Consider the following 24,536-nt stretch of genomic DNA (forward strand, 5'->3'; position numbering starts at 1 on the left):
GGAGGCGGGGCCCTTCGCGCCGCGCTTCCTCCCCCCTTTGCTTCCGCGTCGCAGCTTCGGGAGCTAGAGCCGGAGCGGGACCTGGAGTCCCGACCCGCTGCAGAACCCCTGCCGTAACTGGGGGTCGGAATCAGGGCAGCAGCCTGGGCTGAGGCGGTGGCAGCTGCCTCCCTGCCAGGTGAGAGCGCGGCGACTCCGTGCGCGGGCCCCCGCCCCGACGGCGTTGTGCGGTGCCCTGCCTGGGCATCCCGGCGAGCTGAGCTTCAAACCCCTCCTGACCCCTCCCACCCGCCCTGACCTCTAGTCGGCTGAGGACGCCCCCCCCCCCCATCACCCCGTTGGTCTAAACACCAGTGCCTCCAGCCACCGTTGTTCACTTTCACAGATCAGCCCGGAACCCCTCCCTTCCTCAGTGAGCTCGAGGGGCTCTCCAGCCCACCATCCCGTACTCCCCATTAACTGCACTTTCTCTTTCCCTCTGCAGATGGACGGGACGGAAGGTAATGCCGAGCAGCCCGCTGAGCGATCCCATCGAAGCAGCGTGTCCTCCGTGGGTGCCCGAGGTGGGTCCCTTCCCTCATCTCCTCCCCACCATGCCCTCCTGGGGCCCCAGCCTCGGGGAAGTGGCCCTGGCTTGTCATCTCTTTTATTAAAGAAAATCTTCCGTGTTAATTAACAAATAAGGTGTGGAAAAGTAATGGAAGTTGGAGGACCAGTTCTCTCACTATGCTACTGGCCAAGTTGAATAGTCTGCTTACGTCTCCTTTTCCTCATGTGTAAAATGAACATATTACAAGGAGCTGTGAAATTCAAAAGAAATCTCATGAATGAAAAGTGACATATTAACTTTCTTTGTTGTTTTTTTCCCCCTCACAAACAGCCTTTTGAAAACAGGGATCATTATCTTCATTTTATGGGGAGAAAATTAGGCGCTGAAGGGGTTAAGTCACAGGATGCTGTAGCCTTCAGTGCCTCGATTTTTCCTGCCTGAAAAGGGGGTCTGAATCTCAGTCTCCTTTTGATTATTTTATGATCTCTTAAGAAAGTAGCTGTTGGGCAACAGACTGGGGGATCCAAAAAGCATCTTCCCTTGTATTCATGATAAACTGCCTTTGCCTTTCACAGGCTTCACCTCATTTAACTTGCAGCCACTCTTTGAGGAAGGGGTATTAGCCCTGTTTTATAGGAGAGGCAGCTGACCCTCACACTAACTTGCTGAAGTCAGCCAGCTAGCTGGGGTCCAGGCGAGGATTGGAACCCGAGTATATTGGCCTCCAAGCTCAGTGCTCCTTCACGGTACCTGCAGTTCCAGGGATGGACATTTGAATCTGGTTGCTCTTCCAAGGGTGTCCCTTTGGTTCTGGCCTTCAAATAGGAATCCCATAGGCTGTCACAAGGGAACATTCAACTTGTACTTTTCTTGGCATATTTGAGACTATCCTGAAAGACCATGGTATTGAGTCCTCAGGAAGTGGAGCCCTGGAACTTGATTTACCCTGGGGTGGTTGTGAACCCTCAGTTCCCATCTTAGCCAGGGCCAGAGAGAGACAGCAACTTGCCTAAAGATAACAGTGGCTTACAACCTCTCCTAACCTGATACACTGATCGCTATAACCTTACGATGGATTCAGTCTCTGCTTCAGTCCCCATGTGGAATGTTCGTCAGGAAGGAAGCACAGCAGAGCCCTTGGGGCTGCCAGGAGAGTGTGTGCAGTGGCTATCCCTAATTTGAACCTTTGGGGGTTTGGGTGGGGCTAGATTGTTCCCTGGGGCAGAGTTGCTGGGTTATAGGGTCTCAAGTCCTAACTGATGGCACTCTTCCCAGTGTCCTTTGGGGATGCTAGGGCTGTGCCTCTGGAATATAGCCTTGGTCATCTCAAGGGGTGTAGTGGGGGGGCTCCAGCCCCAGTAGGGGTGCCTGAGCAGTGGGCCCAGCTGACCCTGCCTGGCTTTCATTACAGGAGCTGATGTACTGGTATATCTAGCGGATGACTCAGTGGTGCCCCTGGCTGTGGAGAACCTGCCATCCCTGAGTGCCCACGAGCTGCACCGTGCCATCCGGGAGGTCCTGCAGCTCCCAGATAGCGCCTTGGAGGCCTTCGCGCTCTGGCTTGTCTCCCCTCTGCTGGGTAAGGCTTGGTCACAAGAAACCCAAGTGGGAGGGCTGTGACCAGTGGGGAGGGAGGGGCAGTTCTAGCGCCTGTGGCCACTGTACATCGGGTGGGTGGGACTTGTGTGTGTGTGTCCTGGAACTGAGGACCCAGAGCCCTAAGAGGACTCCTTTCTTTCTGCTGGTGGCAGAGGAGAGGCTGAGCCTGCCCATCAACCTTAGCAGTAAGGATCCTGGGGCATCAGGAGGAGCAGGACTGGGACAGAGAGGGAAGGCATCTGCATGCAACGAGCCCATGGTCTGTGCCACAACCTGGGCTGGCATTTTGTGACTAGAATTTCTCCTTATGTTCATGGCCCAGCCTTGTCTTGCAAATGAGGAAGTTGAGGTTTGGAGTGGTGGGACCAGTGAATCGTAGGACTGAGATCAAAATGGAAGCCAGCGTGGCCCCCAGCTGGCCTCTGAAATGCATTCTGCTCCTTGAGGGCAGAGAGGAAGATGGCACCCAGCAGCCACTCCTGAAGATGAGGCTTTCCCTGAGGTTGGGGGCCGGGGGGGCAGGACGAGTGGGAACACAGCTTCTCTGCAAGGGGCCTGCAGCCCTGCCTGGTTTCTGGCCTGTGACCACCCAGGTTCTGTCCTTTCCAGCTGAGATCCCAAGGCAGGGATGGAGCAGGAGTGGGGCTGGTGGCTCCCCAGCCCCTCAGGCCTGGGGCGGGGAGGGCTGGGAGACTCCTGGGGCCTCTGCGTAAGGCCTCCAGCCTGCTGGCTTGGACAGGAAAAGGGTCAGGGGGAGGATGCCCCAACCAGTGCCAGAGCCAGGCATGTTTTATGAACTTGAACTTTCTCCTTCCGTGTAGAGAAGCAGGGGTAAGAGGAGACGGCTGGTCCCTGGGGCCCCTAGTGGTTGGGGTTTGTGCCTCTGTCGTGGAGGGGGAGGATACCAGCTGGCTTGGTGGGAGAGGGCGTGCCTGTCCCCCCCAAACCCCGCCCGCCCGTTGGAGCTTCCTGCCCAGCTGCTGCTCTCGCCCACCCTCTTCCTGCTGACCAGTCTCCTCTGGCTGCTCCCCACCCAGCTCACTGGCCCCTCCTTCACCCTCCAGGCTGCTGGTCAGGACTGTGGGCCCCTTAGCTTGTGTCTGAAAAACTGGGGGTGGCAGTTCCATGTGGCCGACCCCTGCCAGGCTCGCTGTCCCTGCAGCTGGACAGCTTGTTTCCTCCCACTTTCTCCGCCCCCACTTTCTCCATCCCCACTCCCTCCTCATCACATGCCTACTCTCCCCTCCAGAACATGAATGGGCTGCCTGTGTGGCCCTGCTGGCCTGGTTAGCCGGGTGCCCTGCCCCATTCAGGAGGAGGGTGGCCTGAGGCCCCGGCACAAAGTCAGTGCCCACTTTATTCCCGGGCTGGGCTCAGGAAGGCCGAAAGGCCACTTGACCTTTGACTCGGGCCCCTCAGAGCTTTTGTCCCCCCCAAATGCCCTGAATGGGTGAAGTACTGACCAGATGCCCCAGGGCTGTGAGGCAGAGGGGGTGCCGTCTGCTGGTCCACGCTTCGGGCTGGATGTTGGAAGGGTTTGAGCTTCTCAATGCCGTTGTCAGTCTGCATGCAGCAGGGCTCCAGGGACTGTCAGTCACGTGTGGTGCCTCGGCGGGAAGGCCCCATCTGGAATGTGTGGGACCACGGGGTCAGCGTTGTCTATTCTGTTAACGGGAGTCCTCTGAGCTGCTGGGGCTTGAGGCTTAAGGCTGGTTGGGTTGGGCGGAAGGAAAGGCACCCTTGCCCCAGGTCCACCCTTTCCCAGTGTGTCCAGGGGTCCCATCCGTCATCAGCTACCTCATTCATGTCACAAAAAAATATGCGTGGAGCCCCTGCTCGTGTGGGCAGCGATCTAGTTGCTGGGGGTACAGTAGGGAGCAGAATCGAAGGTGTCCTGCCTCAGGGAACTCGCAATCTAAAGTGTGGGGCAGGACGCTTGTAGGCAGAGCTCTTCTGGTTTAGCCACTAACTCTGGTGGCCTCGGGCAGGCACTGTCTCTTCGGGCTTCAGTGAATGTCCAGATTGAGAGTGTGCTCGGGGTTGAGCCACCGAGGGGGAGGGGGTGATGAGGGAGCCATTCGTGGAGGGGAGAGGATGCTGCTGCACATGGCACGTTCCCGTCCTGGGGCGTGGTAGGGCCGCTGTGGTTGCAGACAGGTGTGGCCAAGGATCTAGGTTGGAAATGAGGGCCGTGGAGCCACCAGGAAATCGGGATCAGAGAAGTGATGGGAGAAGAAGGGGGTGTGAAGAAGCCGAGTGCAGGGGTTGGGTGGAAAAGGCTGTAGGCAGGGAAGGAGGCCAGTTTGGAGGCTGTGGCTGCTGTTCTGGGTGAAGGTCAGGGTCGACGAGGACCGTTGGCATCAGGCTGGCGGGACAAGGCACCTGGCCCTCTGGTGGCAGCAGTGAAGTGGGGGATAAGGGTCAGCAGGGCATTCAGAAGGCAGGGGTGACATGTTGTAGCGTGTATATTGCCCTCCTGCACCCCGGCAGCCATCTTTGTTCATCACCAGATGGTCTTGGAAATGGCCTCAGAGTTCTCAGAAGCCATGGGGCTCTGGTGCACGAGGGGAAACTGATTTGTCATTCCTGGCCCGGGATGTTGAGTCTGGAGTGGAGAGGTTGACCCATGGTGAGGGCACCTGGCGGGTCCGGTACAGCAGTGAACTGGGCAGAGGCGCTCCTGCCCACGTGGCACTCACCAGTTAGGGGGGGCACAGTGAGGTCATGTCAGATAGCGGTAACCACTGTTACCGGCAACCGAATGGGCTTCAGTTGGGTGATACATGGCAAGGAGGGGCAGCCTTAATTAAGGGTCTAGGGAAGGTGACACTTGAACTGCACCCCGAGCCAACCTGCCGTGTGAAGATCTGGGGGAAGGGTGTCTGAGGCAGGAGGAACAGCAAGTGCAAAGGCCTCAAAGCACCAACAATCTGGGAATGTTCAAATGACTGAAGAAGGGTAGAGCGGCAGGAGCGGAGTGGGAGAGGGAGTGAGAGACGGAAGTGAGGTGGGGGAGCTGGAAGGCATGGTGCATGGTGCCTGTGGGCCGTGGACGCCAGAAGCTTGCAGGATGGAAGGTCAGGTGGAGCTCCCAGGGGAGAGGCTGGAGTTGGGGGCTGGCCAGGGGAAGGCCCAGGCTTTGCCAGGGGTGGTGAGGTCAGCCCCTCTGCTTCCTGATGACGTGCTGGCTCCATCTATACTGTCCCTCCCCCGCCCGCACCCCCCCCCCCCAACTTCTCTCTGCCACAGCCTCTCGGCTCCAGCCCACCCTGGGCTCTGTAGGGAACAGTCGGAGGCTGGCTCTGCCTGAGCCTGACCCCCCTCGCTTGCTATGTGAGTTTGGACAAGCAACTTCTCTGAGCCCCGTTTTCTCTGGCGGAAATGAGGATGGGGTATTGCAGGGCACATGCGTACCCATCAGTTGGTGTTGGCCATGACTGCCGCATGTTGCTGTTGGTGGCAGGTGGCAGTTGTGCTGGTACAGGCCTCATGTGCCGCTTCCCCTCTTGTCCTGCAGAGGTGCAGCTGAAGCCCAAGCACCAGCCCTACAAGCTGGGCCGCCAGTGGCCGGATCTGCTGCTGCGCTTCACCGATGCCCCAGACGATGATGTGGCCACAGGTCAGTGTGCGGCTGTGCGGCTGCATCTCGGCCCCCCTGGGTCTGCAGCACTGACTCCCAGCCCAGCCAGGCCTCCTCCGGTGGCAGCTGGAGCTGTCCTGGCTGAGTGGCAGGACCACTCAGGAGAGGTTGGCGTCCCTGGAGGAGGCCAGGAGATAGTGCACTGGGGGGCGGGGGTAGTGAGCATGTCGAGATAAGCCACCCACCCCACTCGCTGGACAGCCCTTGGGTTTTCTCATCAGGCTTGCTGAGCCTGAGGATTGGGGACTGGGCCAGTCGGGAGAGCTGGGCAGGGCTGAGCGGGGTGGCCAAGCTGTGAACTCCTCTCCCCCCAGATGAGCCTTCCCTGCAGTTCCGAAGGAACGTGTTTTTCCCAAAGCGACGGGAGCTCCAGGTAAGGCAGCAAGCCCCAAGCAGTAGCACCCAGGGCTGGCGCCCTGTGTCCAGCCTCCCTGTCCCTAGACCTCTGAACGCTGGCGCCCTGAGCCAGCTGAGCAGCCCCTCCCTGCCACCCAGATCCACGACGAGGACGTCCTGCGGCTGCTCTACGAAGAGGCCAAAGGCAACGTGCTGGCCGCACGGTACCCGTGTGACCTGGAGGATTGCGAGGCGCTGGGCGCCCTGGTGTGCCGCGTGCAGCTCGGGCCCTACCAACCGGGCCAGCTCACTGCCTGTACCCTGAGGTGACAGCCAGCATGACCTGAGGCAGGGGCGGGGGGTGGCGGCTTGCCCCAGGGTCCTCCTTACAAGTGCTCTTAGGTCTCGCGAGGTCCTGGAGTCAGGTGGGCTCAGCCCAGGGCTGGCCCTGACACTGGTGACCTTGGGGGAGTCACCCCACTCCTCTAAGCTACCTTTTCCTCGTCCTCCCTGGGAAGTGGGAGACTTGGGTGAAGTGACATCCCCTTGGGTGGGACCCCAGCCCAAGGAGCCCCCCATGTGCGCGAGGACAGAATCCAGCCTCCATCTGAGGTCAGGAGGGCGCTGGGCTTGTTTAAGTGCAGTCATAGTCAGGGATTCTGTGGGGGGACAAATGATGAAAATGCACGCGGCAGCCCTGAGAAGGGTGGGCAGCCCCCTGGAGACCTTCTCCGCATGCCGCCCTGCAGTTGGGCCTCTCCGGGCCAGCACATGCTCCTTCCTCGCCTCAGCCCTCCTGCTGGACTGGCTGCCCTTCCCCGTGGCCTGGGGTGTTTGGTCCTTCAGAGAGAAGCCCCAGCAGGGACAGCTGCAGTGACATGCGTTCTGTGCTAGTTGCAGGCCAGGCACATGCTAGCGCCTTTCCGTATAACTAGGCATCAGCGTCCCTTCCGCGCGGGGAAGCCGAGGCTTGGCGCGGGCGCGCATGCTCAAAGACTGAGGCTCCCGCTGTGGCTTATCTGGGACGGCCAGGGCCTACGTAACCCCTGGGCTGCCTAGGATGAGAAGGACAGAGCAGTCACACCAGGTTCTTGCCTGCTCTGCTGTGTGTGATTGAAAATGCCCTTCCTTTCACGAACCTGTGCCGGTGCATTGGAGGTTGGTGCTTTTTTACACCCCCGTTTGGCAGAACAAAACATTGATAGCTCTGGGGCACTACACCATTTTTTGATGTAAAAGTTCCACTAGTTCAGGAATCCAAACCTCCCTAGCTTGGTGACAACAGCGGATCTCTGAAACCCTCCAGCCACAGCCTGGTTCTGGGTGGACCTGGTTTTGGCTCTTCTCTCCATCTCCCAACCTTCCTTCAGGCCTCTCGCCTGAAGGCATGCTGCTGGGATGGCTGCAATGGGATCTGTGGCGGGCTGTGTTCAGGGGTCCCCTGCGCTCCCCCATGAGCGTGCCTGGACCCTGAGGACCTCGGCACCTCTGGCCAGCCCCCAGCCACAGAGCCCCTCATGCCAGGCATCCGTCTTTCTTCCTCCACAGGGAGAAGCTGGACTCCTTCCTCCCTGCCCACCTGTGTAAGCGGGGCCACCGGCTCTTTGCTGCCCTTCGGGGCCGGGCGGCCAAGGCTGGGACAGATGAGCAGGGCCTGCTCAACGCCTACCGCAAGGTGAAGGAAGTGGTCAGCAGTGACAGTGAGCAGGAGGCCTCCCTGAGGACCCACTACCGCGCCTACCTGCTCAAGTGCCACGAGCTGCCCTTTTACGGGTGAGCAGCTCCCTGGCTGCCATCGTCATGGGCGGCCACAGCCCTGGGGTCTCCTCTGTCCCCTTGCCTGACAGCCCAGCCACTTGTCTTGGCCTTTCCTAGTGCGGCCTGCCAGGGAGCCCATCTCTGCTCCAGCTGAGCTGCATCTTCACATGAGATGTGCCTTGATGCCAGCGCGTCAGGCCCCACGGGTCCCCAGCTGGACACCTGTCCTTCCCTTCTTCCTGTCACAGCCAGGGTACCCTGGACAGGGCCTCTCCTTCACCTGCTATAGGCACTTGATCCGTGGACCTGCTGACCTCCCCTCAGCCAGTGCTCTCGTTCACACAGTCAACATCTGGCCAGTAGCTCTGTGTACCTGCCATGTGTCGGCAGTAGGTGCTGGCGACACCTCGGTCAGTAAAGAGACTGAGCCCTGCCTGGTGAAGCTGCCTCCTAGTGGAGAGAGACACTGAGGAGTAGAAGTAACGAACAGACTGCAGGTGGCGGGGGCGCGGCCAGGCGACCATTGAAGACTGTGTGACAATACTCTGAAGGGGTGACGTGGGTCTGGCCAGATGGTGGTCATGCAGGAGGTGAGACATGCTCCAATTCCAGAATTGGGGAAGGTGGAGTCGACAGAATCTGCTGGATAGATGAGCGGGAGAGGAGGCAGAGAAGATGCCAGGTTTGTGGCCCAAGCAACTGGAGGATGGCATTGTTGTCGGCTGAGATGGGAGCCTGTAGTGGAGTGGGTTGGGAAGGTTAGGGGCTTGGCTTCAGACATGTTGGTTTTGAGATGCTCTGTAGATACCCAGGTGGCAGTTCCTAGTGGGCATTTGGGTTTCTGGGTCTACAGCTGGGTAGTAACTGGTGAGTCATCGTTGAGGAGATGGTGTTTGAAATCGTGGATCCCGAGACGGCCAAGGGGGTGAGTGGTCTCGGCGGGAGGAGGACCCCGGCCAGCACAGCGAGGGAGCTCTGCAAGGCCAGCAGAGGGGGGGTGTCGAGGAGGGAGTGACCAAGCATCCATGCTGCTGCTTCAAGGTCAAGTTCCACGTGTCCTGAGTGGCTGACAGTTGACCTTGGCTCCAGCCTTGTGGAGGAAGCAGTAGGTAGAGGAGAGTGAAGCTTGGATTGGAGACAGTGAGTGACACCTTCCAGGAGCCATGCTGTGGAGGGGAGTCGAGGTGGAGCAGGAGCTGTGGGTGCGGTGTGGCCAGGTTTTTCATTTTGATGATGGGCAAAGTGTGTGCTAATAGGGATGGTCCAGTAGCGAGTGAAAACAGATCAGGATGGGCGAGTGGCCCCTCTTTTGGTTGCTTCCGTTTTCTCAGTAAAGTAGGAGTCCCAGCCATCAGCTGACCCTGCAGAAGTCTCCCAGGAGTGGGGACAGGCATGGGCCTGCTGGGCAGCGACCCAAGCTGCTCACAGGAATGGAAGGTGCTGTGTCCGGTCCTGTGGTGCGGGGTGCAGGCAGTCAGAAAGCAGGATTAACTAGGACTCTGGCTCAGCCAAGGGCAGGGGACGAGAGTCTGGGGCAGCCATAGGAGGGGGAGAGGAGCTGGCTGGGCAGGAGGGAGGAGGTGGTAGCTCAGTGGGTTGATGTCGCAAGGCCACTGCACCCTGTCCCCTTCTCAGTGCCAAACCCTGGAGCCGCTTCCTTGGGCAGCTCCTGCACCCTCGCGGGCCCCAAGCAGGTGCAGCCTTTACCCCCCGCTCTGTTGTTGAAGGGTCTTGGCCTGGCGGGCAGTAGGCAGCGGGGCTGACCCAGCCTCAGCTCTTGGGTCCTTGGGCTCCTGGCGGTTCCCTGAATATCACTTGCTGTGTCCACATCTGGGTTCGCGCTCTTCCCTCTGTGGTGCCCCCCTTCTCTGTGCTGCCCAGTTCCTCCTCCTGTCTTGTCAAAGCTTCCTGTTCTACACGACCAGCTCAGATGCCACCACCTCCAAGAAGCCTCCCTCTCGTCCCCCTCGGTTTCTCCCTGCCCTGGGGCAGGTTTTCATTTAACCTTCAGTCACCCAAACAGCTAAGCTTCTCAGGTACCCGGGCAGGGCCTGGCGAGAGCATTGGTTGGTGCGTGAATTGAGACCCAGAGCCGTCATTCTTGGCACTGGAGGGGACAGGCTAACACCAGCTCCTCTCCACAGGTGTGCCTTCTTCCACGGTGAGGTTGATAAACCGACCCAGGGCTTTTTGCACCGGGGTGGTCGAAAGCCAGTGACTGTGGCCATCAATCTGGAGGGCGTGCATGTCATCGACCACAGGGAGAAGGTACGTCTAGCTCCCGAGTGGGACCTGTGGGCAGTCGGAGATGGGGACAGTGGGGTCCTGACCTAGGCCTTCCTGGTTCCCCTGGGACTGGGGGGACTGGGGTCCCCTCCCTCCCTCGGATGTTCCTGGGGCTCTCACTGTCATCTGGGGCTTTTCTGCCCAGTGTGCTAGGCAGGGGGCTGGCCAGGGCAGGGGGCTGCGGCTGGGATGAGCACCTCTGGCTGGAGGGACTGGCAGGGCCTGGCTCTTCTGCCTGCCCAGCGGCTAGAGACCCGCTGCTGGCTTTCCTGGAGCCCTCCTGGCTGAGTCCCGCTTCTCCCTGCGTTTCGCACTGGATGTCTGCTGGCTGCCTGTGTTGAAGGTGGTGTCAGCAGCCCCTTAGCGCAGGAGTCCCTCCCAACCAGCAGAACAGTTTTGAGTGACTTCTGATTGTACCCAGAGAGGGATGCCAGGGCATCAGTGTCCCCACATGCCTGGGCCCAGCTGGGCCTGGGAAAGGTCTCCCCTCCCCACCTGACTGCCCCAGATCTCAGGGCCCTGACCTGCTCGTGACAAGTGCTGTGGGTTGGGGCTCCTTAGCCCCCCTGAACCCCAGCCCTCTTCGAGGGTCTGATGAGAGCAGGGACTCCTCTCCTTAGAGAAGCTCACACACTCAGTCCCCTCCTGGTGGCCCCGAGCAGGGTGCGGTGCGGGGGTCGGTCTCTGTGCAGGGGAGTCCTAGCTCTGTGTCTGCCGCGGGCCAGCACGTCCTGCTGGGCCTGCGCTTCCAGGAGCTGTCGTGGGACCACACCTCCCCCGAGGAGGAGGAGTCTGTCCTGTGGCTGGAGTTCGATGGTCACAATGAGGGCACACCGGTCAACAGGCTTCTCAAGGTCTACTCCAAGCAGGTAGTAGGGTGCCGCCTTCACCGGAGGTGGGGGGTGAGATTAGGGGAGGCTGGGCTCTGGGGTCCCAGATGATTGGAGGCTCCAGGCTTGCTGGCTGAGGGCGTGGGGACCTGGGTAGCTGACTTCTGCTGACCTGGAGCCGCCCTGGTAAGTTCTTTGGGCCTGGTCTGGAGAGTCCACATTGGCCTGCCTGCAGTGGGCGTGGCTTAGTTGAGGGCTCCCTGTCCTCCAGGCCCCCCTGCGAGTTGAATGCTATCAGATGAGGAGCAGACGTGGAAGGGTTAAGGCCCCTCTGTGCTTTTGCAGCCTGTCTCACTCTCCTGTGGGTGGTGGGTTCAGTCAGCACTGGGTCTGCCTTCCTGCCCTGTCCCCCCCCACCTCATCATGGCAGAGGCTGCCCTCCCCCCACAGGGCCCATTCAGGACTGTGTTCTTCGCTTCTCTCCTCTGCACGTGGATATGCTGCAGGGACTCCCATCTCTGAAAGCACACATGTCCTCCTGCCACCCCCTTGGGTCTCTAGACCTTCCATTGCCACACTGCTCTCTGCTCTCTCTGTGCCGCACCCCTTCAGAGCCAGCCTGCACTCCCCCTGCTCCCTGTTCAGCAGCCTCTGCTTTGCCACCCCCGATGCACAGATGTGTGTCCTCCGTCTGTCTCAGCCTGACCAGGCGCTCCTGGAAATACCTTTCTTGTCCCCTGCAGTGGCTTCCCTGACCTCTGGCCTCTCTCCTGTCTTCCTTGCTGGCCCTCCTTTCCCCGGCCTCTGGAGGGACTTCTCTCTCTGCCCCAGTGTCCACAAGCTCTTCCCTCTCCCGGCTCCGAATACTCGGCTGTCCCATCTTGATGCGATGACTTCGTAATTTTTACATCACTAGTGTAGATCTCTTTTTAAAGTAAATGTTTTATTGAATTATAATACACATACAGAACAGTGCCCAAATCTTGTGTGTACCCACCCGCCCCTCCCACCGACTTGTGTCCGCCCAGAGTCCTGCCGGTTTCGAACCTTCTGGCAGTGGGATCCCACAGTGTGTTCTTTGCTGTCTGGTTTCTTGCGCTCAGCGCTGCGTCCATGAGCTCCATTCTTGCTGCACGGAGCAGTGGTTTGATCTTCCACGTTGCGCTCTGCTATTCCAATGTCTAAATTTGCCAGCCTTGACTCTTCCATGCTTTCTGTTGCTGAAGGACACTCGAGTTTCCAGTTTGCAACTGTTGCAAACGGTGTTGCTGTCATCACTTGTGCGTGGCCTTTGTGCAAATATTGGGGTTCATGCCGGGAGGGCAGTGGCTGGCTCACAGGTGGCCACGTCCTCCGCTTAGTGGACACTGCCACTTTCCAAAGCAGCTGTCCCAGTTTGCACTCCGCGGCGGGAGACGAGTGCTTGTCACCAGCTCCTCCCAACACCTAGACTGTCAGGCTTTTCCGTTTTAGCCACTCTGGTGGATGAGTCGTGGTGTCTCCCTATGATTTTGTCTCCTTTGTTTTGTAGTCAATTTCGTTGAGGTATAATTTACAATAAAGTGTACCCATTTTATGAATGAGTTTTGACAGATTTCCACACCCTTGTAACCACCGCCACCACAGTCAAGCTGTGGAGCAGCTGATTTGCTTTTTATCTACCTTCCTAGAGGTGAAATGTCGGTTCTCATCGTTTGCCCCTTTTTTTTTATCCATTAGGGAGGGGGAACAGGACTTTATTGGGGAACAGTTTATACTTCTAGGACTTTTTCCAAGTCAAGTTGTTGTTCTTTCAGTCTTAGTTGTGGAGGGCGCAGCTCAGCTCCAGGTCCAGTTGCGTTGCTAGTTGCAGGGGGCACAGCCCACCATCCCTTGCGGGAGTCGGTTTGAACCGGCAACCTTGTGGTTGAGAGGACGCGCTCCAACCAACTGAGCCATCTGGGAGCTCAGTGGCAGCTCAGCTCAAGGTTCCGTGTTCAATCTTAGTTGCAGGGGGCGCTGCCCACCATCCCTTGCAGGACTCCAGGAGTTGAACTGGCAACCTTGTGGTTGGGAGCCCACTGGCCCATGTGGGAATTGAACTGGCAGCCTTCGGCGTTAGGAGCACAGAGCTCCAACTACCTGAGCCACCGGGCCAACCCCGTTTGCCCATTTTTTTATTGGCATTTATTTCCATCACCCCCAAATCTCCTTATGGTTTTACTCGGCATCCCACCCCCACACTGCTGAGATTGAGCACCTTTTATGTCTTATTCACCATCTGCATAGCCTTTGTTGAAGTCTTTTGCCAACTTTTCTTTGGAGTTGCCATTTAAAAATTGTTTTGTATATTCTACTTCTTTTAGACTCATCTTTTCTTCTGCTATTTCACACCTCTCCTTACCTCTCCCTAGAGTTTTGCTTTCTCCAGAATGTCACATAAATACATTTATCATATAATACGGACACATTTACCCAAGAGAAAAGAAGACAGGTCCCCACAAAGTCCTGTACTAAAATGTTCATAGCAGTTCATAACCAAAGAAATGGGAACAAGACAAATGTCCATCAACTGGTGAATTGATTTAAAAATTGTGGTACAACCCTCCAGGATATACGCTGTCTGCAGCCTTTTGAGACTGGTTTCTTTAAGCTTCATGCTTTTGAGATTTCATCCATATTGTGTGGTGTATTGGTTCATTCTTTTTACTGTTGACTAGTATTCTGTGGCTGTACTATTGTGTGGGTACCTCGTCACCCATCAAAGGATGTTTGGGTTGTTTCTAGTTTGGGGCTTTTGTGAATAAAGCTGCTGTAACATTTGTGCACAGGCTTTCGTGGGGGCCTATACCTTCATTTCTCTTGTATAAACACCTAGGAGTGGATTGCTGGATTGTATGATAAGCATGGTTTACTTTCCTGGACACCATCACACTGTCTTGCAAAGTGACTGGACTATTTTGCGTTCCCACCAGCAGTGTCTGTGAGTTCCAGTTGCTTTGCATCCTTGCTCAGCACTTGTTACTGTCAGTTTTTGTTTGTTTGTCATCCTAATAACTGTATAATAGTGATACGTCATTATGGTTTTAATTTGCATTTTCCTAATGACATTGATCATCTTTTAATGTATTTATTTGCTATCCATATATCTCTTTTGATGGATTGTCTGTTCAAATTATTTGTCCTTTTTTAAATTGAGTTATTTATTTGTTTTCTTAATTGAGTTGTGAGAGTTCATTATACATTCTGCATACCAATCCCTTATCAGGCATATGTTTTGTAAATGCGTTCTTTCTGTGACTTGACTTTTCATTTTATTAATATTGTCTTTGGGAGAGATTTCTTTAAGTCATCCAGTCCATTTATTTGTTTATCTCCATTAATTGCTCTTTGATTTCTTTCACTAACATTTCATAGTTTTCAGTATACGTGTCTTATACATCTTTTATCCCTAAGTCAATCTGTCTTCCTCCCTCCCTCCCTCCCTTCCCCTCCCTCCCTCTTTTCTTTTCTTTTCTTTTCTTTTCTTTTCTTTTCTTTTCTTTTCTTTTCTTTTCTTTCTTGGTATCATAGGTGGTATGGTTTTTAACTTCAATTTCCAGTTGTTCACTGTGGCATATAGAAATACAGTTTAGTTTGTTATCCACATGTTCTTACATCCTGCAACCTTGTGAAACTCACTCACTAGTTATAGCAGCTTTTTTGCATATTCTCTGGGATTGTTCTCTGTTGACAATCCTGTTGTGTGTGACTAAGGACAGGTGTGTCTGACTCTCCAGTCTGCGTGACTCTCATCTTGCCTGCTAGCAGTCACCTGGGCCTCCAGTGCCGCGCTGCGTTGGTGGAGGCAGCCATCCTTGACTTGCTCGTGATCTTAGGAGAAAGCGTTCAGTCTTGCTCTCAATACGTGTGATGTTAGCTGTGGGTTTTTTATAGATGCCCTTCAGCACGTTGAGGAAATGCCCTTCTGTATTCCTAGTTTGCTGAGTTTTATCTGGAATGGATGTTAAATTGCATTGAATGAGGCTCAGAAGCATCACACTGTGTTAGAGGAATTTAGAGGGCGTCCCTGTTGTTCTTACAGCTCAGGGCTCTCTGTCCCCACCAGCTGCCCACCTACTCGCCAGCCCACTGCCCACTCTCCCTTGGTGGAGAAAAAGCAGCAGGTGTGGAGAATGGCACACTGGCTCGTGCTTCTGGGTCCACGCAGGGTTTGGGCCTAGGGTGGGTTGTGTGGCGTCAGAGAGGACTTGGGCTGCACTGTGGGTGGGCGGGGACCCAACCACATCTCTGTCACCTTGGGGCCACCCCGGTGGCCTCTGACAATGCTCCCCCAGTGGGTTCTATCCTTGGGAACACAAGGTAGGCACTCTGTCTGCCTGTTCCCTGCTGTGTTCCCCAGCCTACAGCAGCGCCTGGTGGGCACCCAGTAAGAATTTGTTGCCTAAGGGGCACCATGTGCCAACAGCTTCCTGTCTGTGGATCTGTCAGCCCCCTGACGTCCCCTTCCAGTGGTGTTCAGGGTGTGTCCACTGACATCTGGTCACTTCACCTTTTATATCGTGTTGTATTTCAAATTTGTTGAAAAGGCAGCACTTTAAAAAAAGAAAGATTTTATTGGGGTAGGGGAACAGGACTTTATTGGGGAACAGTGTGTACTTCTGGGACTTTTCCAAGTCAAGTTGTTATCCTTCCAATCTTAGTTGTGGAGGGCACAGCTCAGCTCCAGGTCCAGTTGCTGTTGTTAGTTGCAGGGGGCACAGCCCACCATCCCATGTGGGAATTGAACTGGCAACTTTGTGGTTGAGAGGATGTGCTCCAACCAACTGAGCCATCCGGGAGCTCAGCAGCAGCTCAGCTCAAGGTGCTGTGTTCAATCTTAGTTGCCGGGGGCACTGCCCACCATCCCTTGCGGGAGTCGAGGAGTCGAACCAGCAACCTTGTGGCTGAGAGCCTGCGCTCCAACCAACTGAGCCATCTGACCACCTGGGAGCTGAGCGGCAGCTCATTGACTTCATTCTAGTTGCGGAGGGTGCAGCTCGCTGGCCCATGTAGGAATCGAACCGGCAGCCCTGTTGCCCAGAGCTCGCGCTCTAACCAACTGAGCCACCCGTCTGCCCCTGAAAAGGCAGCACTTTTGAAGAACGTGTTCAAGCAGCCACCCCCACCCCGTGACCTCACTACCACCTTCCTGTCCTCTGGCCCTGCAGGTTTTTCTCTCAGCCAACATTCATACAATTCCTTCAGCCCAGAAAGCCCTGCCTGGGCCCTGGTTCCCCCTTCCTCATCCTCTCCATAGCATCTGAGCTGCTTTCCCCATCTGGCTCCAGCCCACTGCCTTCCCAGCCTGGGCCTTCTAACTGAAATGCTCTTTCTTTCCCACCCTACCTCCCAGACCCAGCACCCCTGCTCATCTACCAGGACTGACCTCTAAAGTCACCCCAGATGGGAGGCCTCCACTGCCCCCTGGCCCACAGAGCACCTGCCTCCCACCTCCTTTCTTGTGTAAATGCTGTTTGTTTCCTCATCTGCCTCCTCTACCAGAGAGAGGGCAGGGCATCTGCCCCTCTGCAGGGGGCTCTGCGGAGGGCATGGAGAGGTGGGCCCATGCTGAGGCTGTCTCCAGGCCTCACGCTGGCCCCTCTCTTCCCAGGCTGAATTGATGAGCAGCCTCATCGAGTACTGCATCGAGCTGAACCAGGCGGCGGAGCCCGCCGCCCCCCAGGAGAGCCTGACCGGCACCGCCGGGGGCCCTGGCTCCTCACCGCCACCCACTCAGCGTCCCCAGCTGCGGAGGCAGAGCAGCGTGGTGAGCAGCCGCATCCAGCACCTGTCCACCATTGACTATGTGGAGGAGGGTGAGCGACCCCTTTGTGGTACACGCACACATGTGTACACATGCACACACACACGTACACGTTCACATGCCACGGGAGGGCTGAGGTAGCCTGCAGCCGACAGCTGGCTGAAAGACAGGAGGGCTGGGTGTGAGTGTCACGTCATCTGAGCGCTGTGATCAGGAACTAGAGGCCACTGGGGCCCTGGCGTAAGAGTCCTGTCCCTTTTCACTGCTGCGTCCTCAGCTGTGTTCCGGCAGCACTGTCCAGATGTGAAAGACTAGAAACTCCCATTGTCTGTGGGTACAGAGCGATGGAACCACATCCTGTGGGATCAGTGCAGCTGATAAAAATGCGATGCCCTGAATGAGTTCGTATGGTGGATGGTGTCCTGGAGCAGACAGAAGACATTTGTGGAAGACCTGGTGAAATCCACACGTCTGTGGTTTACTCAGTGCTACTGTACGAATGTTCATTTCTTAGCTTTGACAAACGCACTACAGCAGTGGGAGATGCTAGCATCGGGAGAAGCTGGACGAGGGTAGTATCATCTTTGTAACTTCTCTATAAACCTAGAATTGTTTCGAACTAAAAAGGATTTTTTTTGTCATGAAATAACCAAGACCGACATTAAATGGCAAGGTTCACAAAATACTGGGTAGAAAAAATCAGATAACGGGGCAGCGACACGCAAAACGTCCTCCGTGTGTGAGGAGAGAAGACCCCACTGCGGTGATCAGTTGCTGTCATTACTTTTCCCTTTGTGCTTCTTCGTAGTATTTAAATTTTTTACAAGCATGTCATTTTTATATTCAAGAAAAGGCAAAGTAAGTTTTCTGTAACACAGTTGTCAGCACTTGGGGACTCAGTGTGGTTGGCACAGGCATTTTCAACCGGTCCCCTGCTGGGGGCCACTAGTTCATTTCCACTTTCAGCTACAACAAACAACATACCTAGAGCCGAATCCTCACTTGGAATCTGAACTGTTCCCTCAGGATAAGTTCCTAGACATGGGGTTGCTGGGTCTAAGGGTGTGCCCGCTGTACCCCTCCCAGAAGGCAGAGCGGCACCTGCCTTCCACACCCTCACCCACACGTGTGTGTCATTGCCAGAGAGAACTTGTGTGGGTTGGTGTTTGGCCACTAGTGAAGTTAGACCATTTTTATGTGCCTGATCATTTATATTTTCTTCACAAGTTACTTGTTCATTTTGTGTTGCCTATTTCTTTCTTTGATTGATTTTTTAAAATTAATATCTTATGTTAATATGGTGTATTTATTATAATGAATGAACCAATGTTGATACAGTATTAACTAAAGTCCTTAGTTTTAACCTAATGTCCTTTTTCAGTTAGTTCCAGGATCCCATCCAGGACACCACACAACACTTAGTAGTTGTCATGTCCGCTTAGGCTCCTCTTGGTCGTGATAGTTTCTCAGACTTGCCTTGTTTTTGATGACCTTGACAGTTGTGAGGAGATATTGTAGGACGCCCCTTTATTGGAATTTGTCTGATGTTTTTCTCAAGGTTAGACTGGGCTTATGGGTTTGGGGGGGGAAGACCACAGAGGTAGAGTGCCATTTTTATCACATTTCAAAGATGCATTATCAACATGATTTATGACTGTTGATGTTGACCTTGATCACCTGGCTTGAAATTTTTAACTTACAAGAATTCTTTTTATCTTGTTGAGGCTCACCTTCAACCAGTCATATGGGTTGTAGGTGTTTTGTTTCTTTGGTCTGTTATTGAACAGGTTTTAGCAAAAGCTCAGACACCACACGTGGCCCAGCATCAAATGCAAACCCTGATTTGTCTCTGATTTGGGAGGCTGGTGACAGGCCCCACCCACCCATCCTGTCGCTGGTGGAACAGTTGGAGTTGGGAGACTGAAGCCAGAAAGTTGGCGGATGTGAAGAGGAGAGCAGCCGGCACCCAGGCTTCCGGGGCCTGGGCCCTGCTGCCGGAAGCCCTCTCCTCAGTGCGCTCCTCTGATTCCTCCTCTGATTCCTCCTCTTGTTCCTCAACAGGCGAGCAGATCAAGCGAGTGAAACCGAAACGCACCACGTCCTTCTTTGGCCGGCAGCTCTCCATGGGCCAAGGGAGCTACACCGTGGTGCAGCCCAGCGAAAGCCTGGAGCAGAGCTGAGGGTGGTGGTGCCAGGCAGGAGGAGGGCACAGGGAGGCCCCTGACCTGGCCCAGACTGCCCTCCCCAAGGGGCAGGGCCAAGCTGTGGTCCTGCAGTGGGGAGGAGGGCTGCCTTGGAGCGTGAAGTGACTGCTGTGCCTGGGCTGTGCAGAGCTCGCTGGGGGCTCCCAGGGGTCCCTCTCGTGGCCGGCCTGCCCTTCCTCTGGACCCTGCTGCCATCTCAGGACCACCTGCTCAGGCCCCATCTGCCCCCTCCCACCAGGGACTCGCCATGGTGTCCCTCTCAAGATGGACAGTGTCCCCTGCTCTGAAGCCCCCAGTGGTGGCTCCCTTGGCACGTGGCCAAGGAACAGGGCTCGAGATCTGAGGGTCAAGTGCACATCTTTGGTCTTTTCCCTGGAGTTTGGTGACCAGATGCCCGCATTCCTTCTGCCCGCATGCTAGCCACCCTGCCAGGCTGGGCCATCCAGCTCTAGGCGCTGGAGGGGGCCTCTCTGGGTTGAACCATGGCAAGAACAGAGAAGGCCAGACCCTCATCCATACCCTCCCTGGCTGCAGCTGGAGGGAGCCAGGCAGGGCCCAGCTCACTCAGGCTTGTCTTGCCGGCAGGAGACACTGACCAGAAGGAAAGTACCTTTTTGCTATCACTGTGCTGGGAGGTGGCTGTCCTAGGGACCAACAAGCCCAGCAGACACACACACCACACTTGGAGAAGCTCCCGAACCCCCGTGGGCTTCAGGTTTTAGTTTTGGTCTTTTCTCATCTGCTTTGCTTCCATGAAGCCTGTGAACTCTGGGACAACTCGAGAGAAGCCCACAACCTCGGAGCTGCTGGCTTTTCCTCAGCGGTAGAGCTGTATTTTGCATCTGGCCTGACCCTGGGGGCAGCCCTACGTGCAGGAGGTCCCACAACGCCTCTGTCTGGCTCCTCTTTCTCCAGGACAAATTACAGAGGGTGGGTATGGTGCTGGGCATGGCTGGCCCAGGGGGAGACCCTGCCCAACCCTTGGTCTCCTCCTTGCGGGGAGAGGGGGCTCTCACTGAGCTTCCAGGGACTTTCCACAGGAAAGAGGCTGGCCCAGCTCAGCACAGGGCTGGCTTTGTCTCCCCTTCCTGGTGGGGAACTTGTCTCCAGATACCAGAGCCCACACACCTCCTCCCTTTGGTGACGTTTGAACACTCCAGATGTTTTGAGGTGGGCTTGCCTTCTGGCTGCAGGGACTTTGTTATTCGTCATAATAAACAGGTGTCCTCAGCCTTTTGGAATGTCCCAGCCAGAGGACATCTTATCTCCTCTCCTGGAGTCGCCCTCACCGGCTGCCCAGCCCGTCTGGCTCCCAGTCCTCTGGTTCTCATCCCACTCAGTGTTTTGATGTCAGGTGAATTTTTATCTGATGGGCTTATGGGGTGTGGTGGGTGGGTGTGTGTGTACACAAATGAGTTGGTTTTACTCATTTTTCTCCTGTTTTCTAAGCATCCATTGTGCCTTAACCTTTTCTGCCTGCCCTTTGGGACAAAGGGCATTTTATTAAATGCCCTTTGACTATTCTCATTCTTTTGTACTATGTGACTTAATAATAAAACCCGTTTCCAGCAGACTTTGGGGTGGTTTATGATAACGAACTGAGCAGAGTATTAACTACGGCCTGGAAGTTGGTTACAGGCTGCATGTTGGCTTTTTATTACCTATGCCTCAAAGAATGCAGCCCTCTGGGCTCTCAAGCTCAACACGGAGAACGCAGGGTGACGTTTTCCAATCTTGGTGGTTGGTCAGGGTTAAGAAAGTCCAGGAGAGGTTTGGGGATTCACGATGAAAACCAAGGTGAGAACTCTGCAGAGGCAGGGGAACCAGGCGCAGCCAGGTTCCTCCCCACACCTGGGGGATGGGGCTCAGGGCACAGTGCCTTGGGGAGAGGCCAGAGAACTCGGGAGGTTTGGGTGATTCTCATGCCTCCTCTGAGGGCTCCCCATGCCCTAGGCCGGGGGGGGGGGCAGTTTGTTTCCCACAGATCCTGTTGGGAGAGAGGAACAGCATCAGGCCGCCCTCCTAAGAGCTGTGGGCCCGCAGGAAGCTGCATAGCGATGACAACTGCTGGCTTTGGCCCTGTGGAGTGAGCCGCATTTGGGGGCGGGGGTTCACACTGAACATTTCAGGAGCTGGAAGGAGCAAGTCACGTGTCCCCACAGCAGCCAGGTCCTGGGACTAGGGCCTCCCCTTGGGCATCTGTGACAGTAAGTGGTGCCGTGTCTTCTGTGGGGTCCTCTACCAGGCAAGGACAACACGATGCTGGAATCGTGGGCACTTACTGAGGTGCTGACCTTGAGCCTCCACTTCTTGACCTTTAAGATGGGAATAATAGTATCTACCTCATAGGGATGTGAGGTGCTTCAGGGTCTGGAGTTGACCAGGCATTTGATAGGTATTAGCTAGTTTCATCATCTTTAAAAGTCCTGTCAGAAAGCTGGGAGGGAGGACGGGATCTAGGTGAGAGGCCAGGGCCTGCCGATGGCACAGACACCCCCACTCTGGAAGGAAAGGCAGGGCCTGCAGCCCTTTCTCTATCCAGGCCCCATCTGCCCTCGCTACCTGTGTTCGTTTTCTGTGGCCCCTGTAACAAATGACCACACTCTTAGTGGCTTAAAGCAGCAACACTGTCTCACGGTTCTGGGAGTCAGAAGCCTGAAACAGCCCCCCTGGGCTAAGACCTAGGTGTCCGTGCTCTAGGGGAGAATCGGTTTCTGTTTCCAGCTCTGGACGCCTCCTGCCACCTGCATTCCTTGGCTCGTGGCCCCTTCCTCCATCTTCAAAGGCAGTGCAGGAAAGTGGGGTCCTCACAGCAACCCCTCTGACATTCCTCCTCACATGTCTTTCTCGGACTCTCCCTTGCCTTCCACTTCCATTTTTAAGGCCCCTTGTGATGACACTGGGCCAAGGTGGATAATCCATCTCACCATCTCATCTCCCTATAAAGTCAGCTGATGAACTGCTTTAATTCCCCTTTGTCACTCAGTGCTCTGGAATTAGGATGCAGGCATCTTGTGGGGTTTGTCCTGCCCACCACACCACCCCTTTCACCCTGGCTCTCCCCTCCTTTGTGCTCCAGGCCAGTGACGTTTGCCTCCTGTCTGCTTGTCAGGAGAGCAGAACTGGTTGCCCAGTCGAGTGAAGCTCAGGCTGACTGGGGCCCCCCTCCCCGCACTCTGGAGGAGCTTCTCTCCAGGAGGGTCCTTTCTGTGGCTCACTCTGCCCCGGCCTCCTCCCCCGGCCATGGCCCAGTCCGCACTGCTACCCAGTTGTTTCATGTGCATAAATTCAGAGTGTTTCCCCAGCCACACATACGCATGCCGTTTCAGTCTTCAACAGACTCTCCCCTCTGTGCACAACCTCCGCCAGCCAGCACCGCAGGAGGAGAGGACACTGCCCACCCGGAACACACACACACACTGTGTTGTCCTCCCCGCCGCCCCCATTCTAGGCTCAGTTCAGGCTTCACTGCTCATCCTGCATGTTGGCAGTGGCCGCGTGCTCCAGGCACAGCTGGGGAGAGGAGACCAGGTTACCCCTAGAGAAAAAACCCTTGTGGCCTGTAGAGGGACCTGGCAGATGGAGGGGGGAAGAGGCTGGGTGCTGGGGGAGGCCTAACTTCTCTGCAGGCCTGAAGCCCATCATCCCAATTCCAGGCACCTTGAGATGGCCAAGGGGGTGGGGGCAGCAGGAAGGGAGCCTAATTGGGAACCAGATCCCTGTGGGGAGCCCAGCCGGCTCTTCATGTCAGCTTGCTGCTGAAAGGTGCCCTTGAAGCCAGCTTCCTGGTCTGTGAAGCACTCTGCTCCCCTTTCTTCCACATGGGCATGATGCCCACACTGGGGGGGCCTGTCCCTCCCCCATGAGCACCCTAAGGTCAGAGTCTGTTTTACACATCCCCATGAGACAGCACCGGCCCAAATCCAGGCTCCATGCAGGTGGTCAGCAACGCGAACTCCAGGACCACCTCCTCGTGTTTCCCCCACTCTCCTGTCCCCAACCCTCTGTACACAGATTTGGGCCTGCCCAGAGGCTGAGTCACCTGGAATGAATGCAGGGCAAACTTCAGGGCCCTCCACTTTGCAAGAGCCCCTTCCAAGGCCCTGGAAGGGCCTAACTGTGTGTTCAACGGTTTTATAGAATTTACAAAAGTAGGATTTAAAAACTATTTTTCTTAAAGAGGGCCCCTAAAATTCTTTGTCCTGGATTGGTCCCTGCCCACCGGACTTACTGGCTCCACTGGCTTCTAGAACACACCCTGCAGTCTCCTGCCTCAGGGCCTTTGCTCAGTACTCTTTAATCTCCCTCCCCACCTTGGCTTCCCAACACAGCCCCAGCCTACCTTCCCTTCCCCTGTCAGACAAGATGGCTGTCCTCCTCTGGGAACAGAACAGTCTCCAGGAGGACCCAGATCCTATTAACTCTCCTCCTCCCTGCGGTGCAGCCTCAGGCAAGTTATATCACCTGTCTGGGCCTCCATTTCCTCATCTCTAAAATGGGGATGTTAATGCGACACATGATTGGATCTACAGGGTATAGTGCTAAGTGAAATAACTCAGACTGAGAAAGACAAATACCATGTGATCTCCCTTACGTGATGTGGAATCTAAAGAACAAAATAAATGAAACAAAACAAGCAGAATCATAGGTATACAAAACAAACTGATGGTTGCCAGAGGGGAGGGGGGTTGGAGAGTTGGGTGAAAAAGGTGAAGGGATTAAGAAATACAAATAGTTACAAAATAGTCACAGGGATGTAAAGTACAGCACAGGGAAGATAGTCAATAATATTGTAATAACTACGGTTTCCCTGAAAATAAGACCTAGCTGGACAATCAGCTCTACTGCGTCTTTTGGAGCAAAAATTAATATGACCCGGTATTATATTATTATATTGTATTATATTGTATTAATTATATTGTATTGCATTACATTTGTTAGATTAGATTAGATTAGATTAGATTAGAGACCCGGTCTTATAGTAAAATAAGACCAGGTCTTAATTTTTGCTCCAAAAAACACATTAGAGCTGATTGTCTGGCTAGGTCTTATTTTCAGGGAAACGGTTTGTATATAGTGCCAGGTGGGTACTAGACTAATGCATAAATTATGTAAATGTCTAACCACTATGCTATACACTTGAAACTAATATAAAATAATACTGAATGTCAACTGTAACTGAAAAAAATAGTTTTGAAAAATAAAATGGAGCTGGTAATGAAGCAGGAGAAGCAGGGGCCCAGCTGGGACCCCTGTAATAGGAGCCCTGCGGCTTGAACTCAGAATGCCTCTGGGATGCCCTGCCCTCCCCGTGCCCTCTTGGCTCTTTATCTTAGAGGATTACCCTGTAGCTCATAATTAATGTCCATATGCTTGCTAATTACAAACTATCGCTCAGCATTCTTCCCAGGTTACTCCCCTCACCACTGATGCCACCAAGGAGTTACAATGACAGGGGACATCATGAAGAACAGACCTCCGGCACCATCATGCAGTCTCTGGAGGAACGCCCAGATTTTCCCTTAAATCCCCTAAGCTGGTCTGATAA

The 24,536-nt window shown here is 55.1% G+C and overlaps 1 protein-coding gene across 1 annotated transcript; it reads left to right on the plus strand.

The window, feature by feature from the left end:
- The first annotated feature begins 18 nt into the window (after positions 1-18).
- Positions 19-20,559, plus strand: FRMD8 (FERM domain containing 8). Its single transcript, XM_019737886.2, has 11 exons — positions 19-178; positions 485-563; positions 1,962-2,129; positions 5,667-5,768; positions 6,104-6,162; positions 6,285-6,451; positions 7,674-7,898; positions 10,028-10,151; positions 10,895-11,038; positions 16,632-16,836; positions 18,846-20,559. Exons 2-11 carry the CDS (start codon positions 485-487, stop codon positions 18,962-18,964), a joined length of 1,392 nt encoding a protein of 463 aa, XP_019593445.2. The 5' UTR covers positions 19-178; the 3' UTR covers positions 18,965-20,559.
- Positions 20,560-24,536: the final 3,977 nt, after the last annotated feature.

The sequence above is a fragment of the Rhinolophus sinicus genome, linkage group LG06 (genome assembly GCF_036562045.2).
Source record: "Rhinolophus sinicus isolate RSC01 linkage group LG06, ASM3656204v1, whole genome shotgun sequence".
In the NCBI taxonomy this organism is placed as follows: Eukaryota; Metazoa; Chordata; class Mammalia; order Chiroptera; family Rhinolophidae; genus Rhinolophus; species Rhinolophus sinicus.

Bases quoted from the DNA above. Each gene is read 5' to 3' on its own strand.
- FRMD8 (XM_019737886.2), top strand. From the start codon at position 485: ATGGACGGGACGGAAGGTAATGCCGAGCAGCCCGCTGAGCGATCCCAT. The intron at 2,130-5,666 runs GTAAGGCTTGGT...CTTGTCCTGCAG, and splicing joins GCTTGTCTCCCCTCTGCTGG to AGGTGCAGCTGAAGCCCAAG. The intron at 6,163-6,284 runs GTAAGGCAGCAA...CCTGCCACCCAG, and splicing joins CAAAGCGACGGGAGCTCCAG to ATCCACGACGAGGACGTCCT.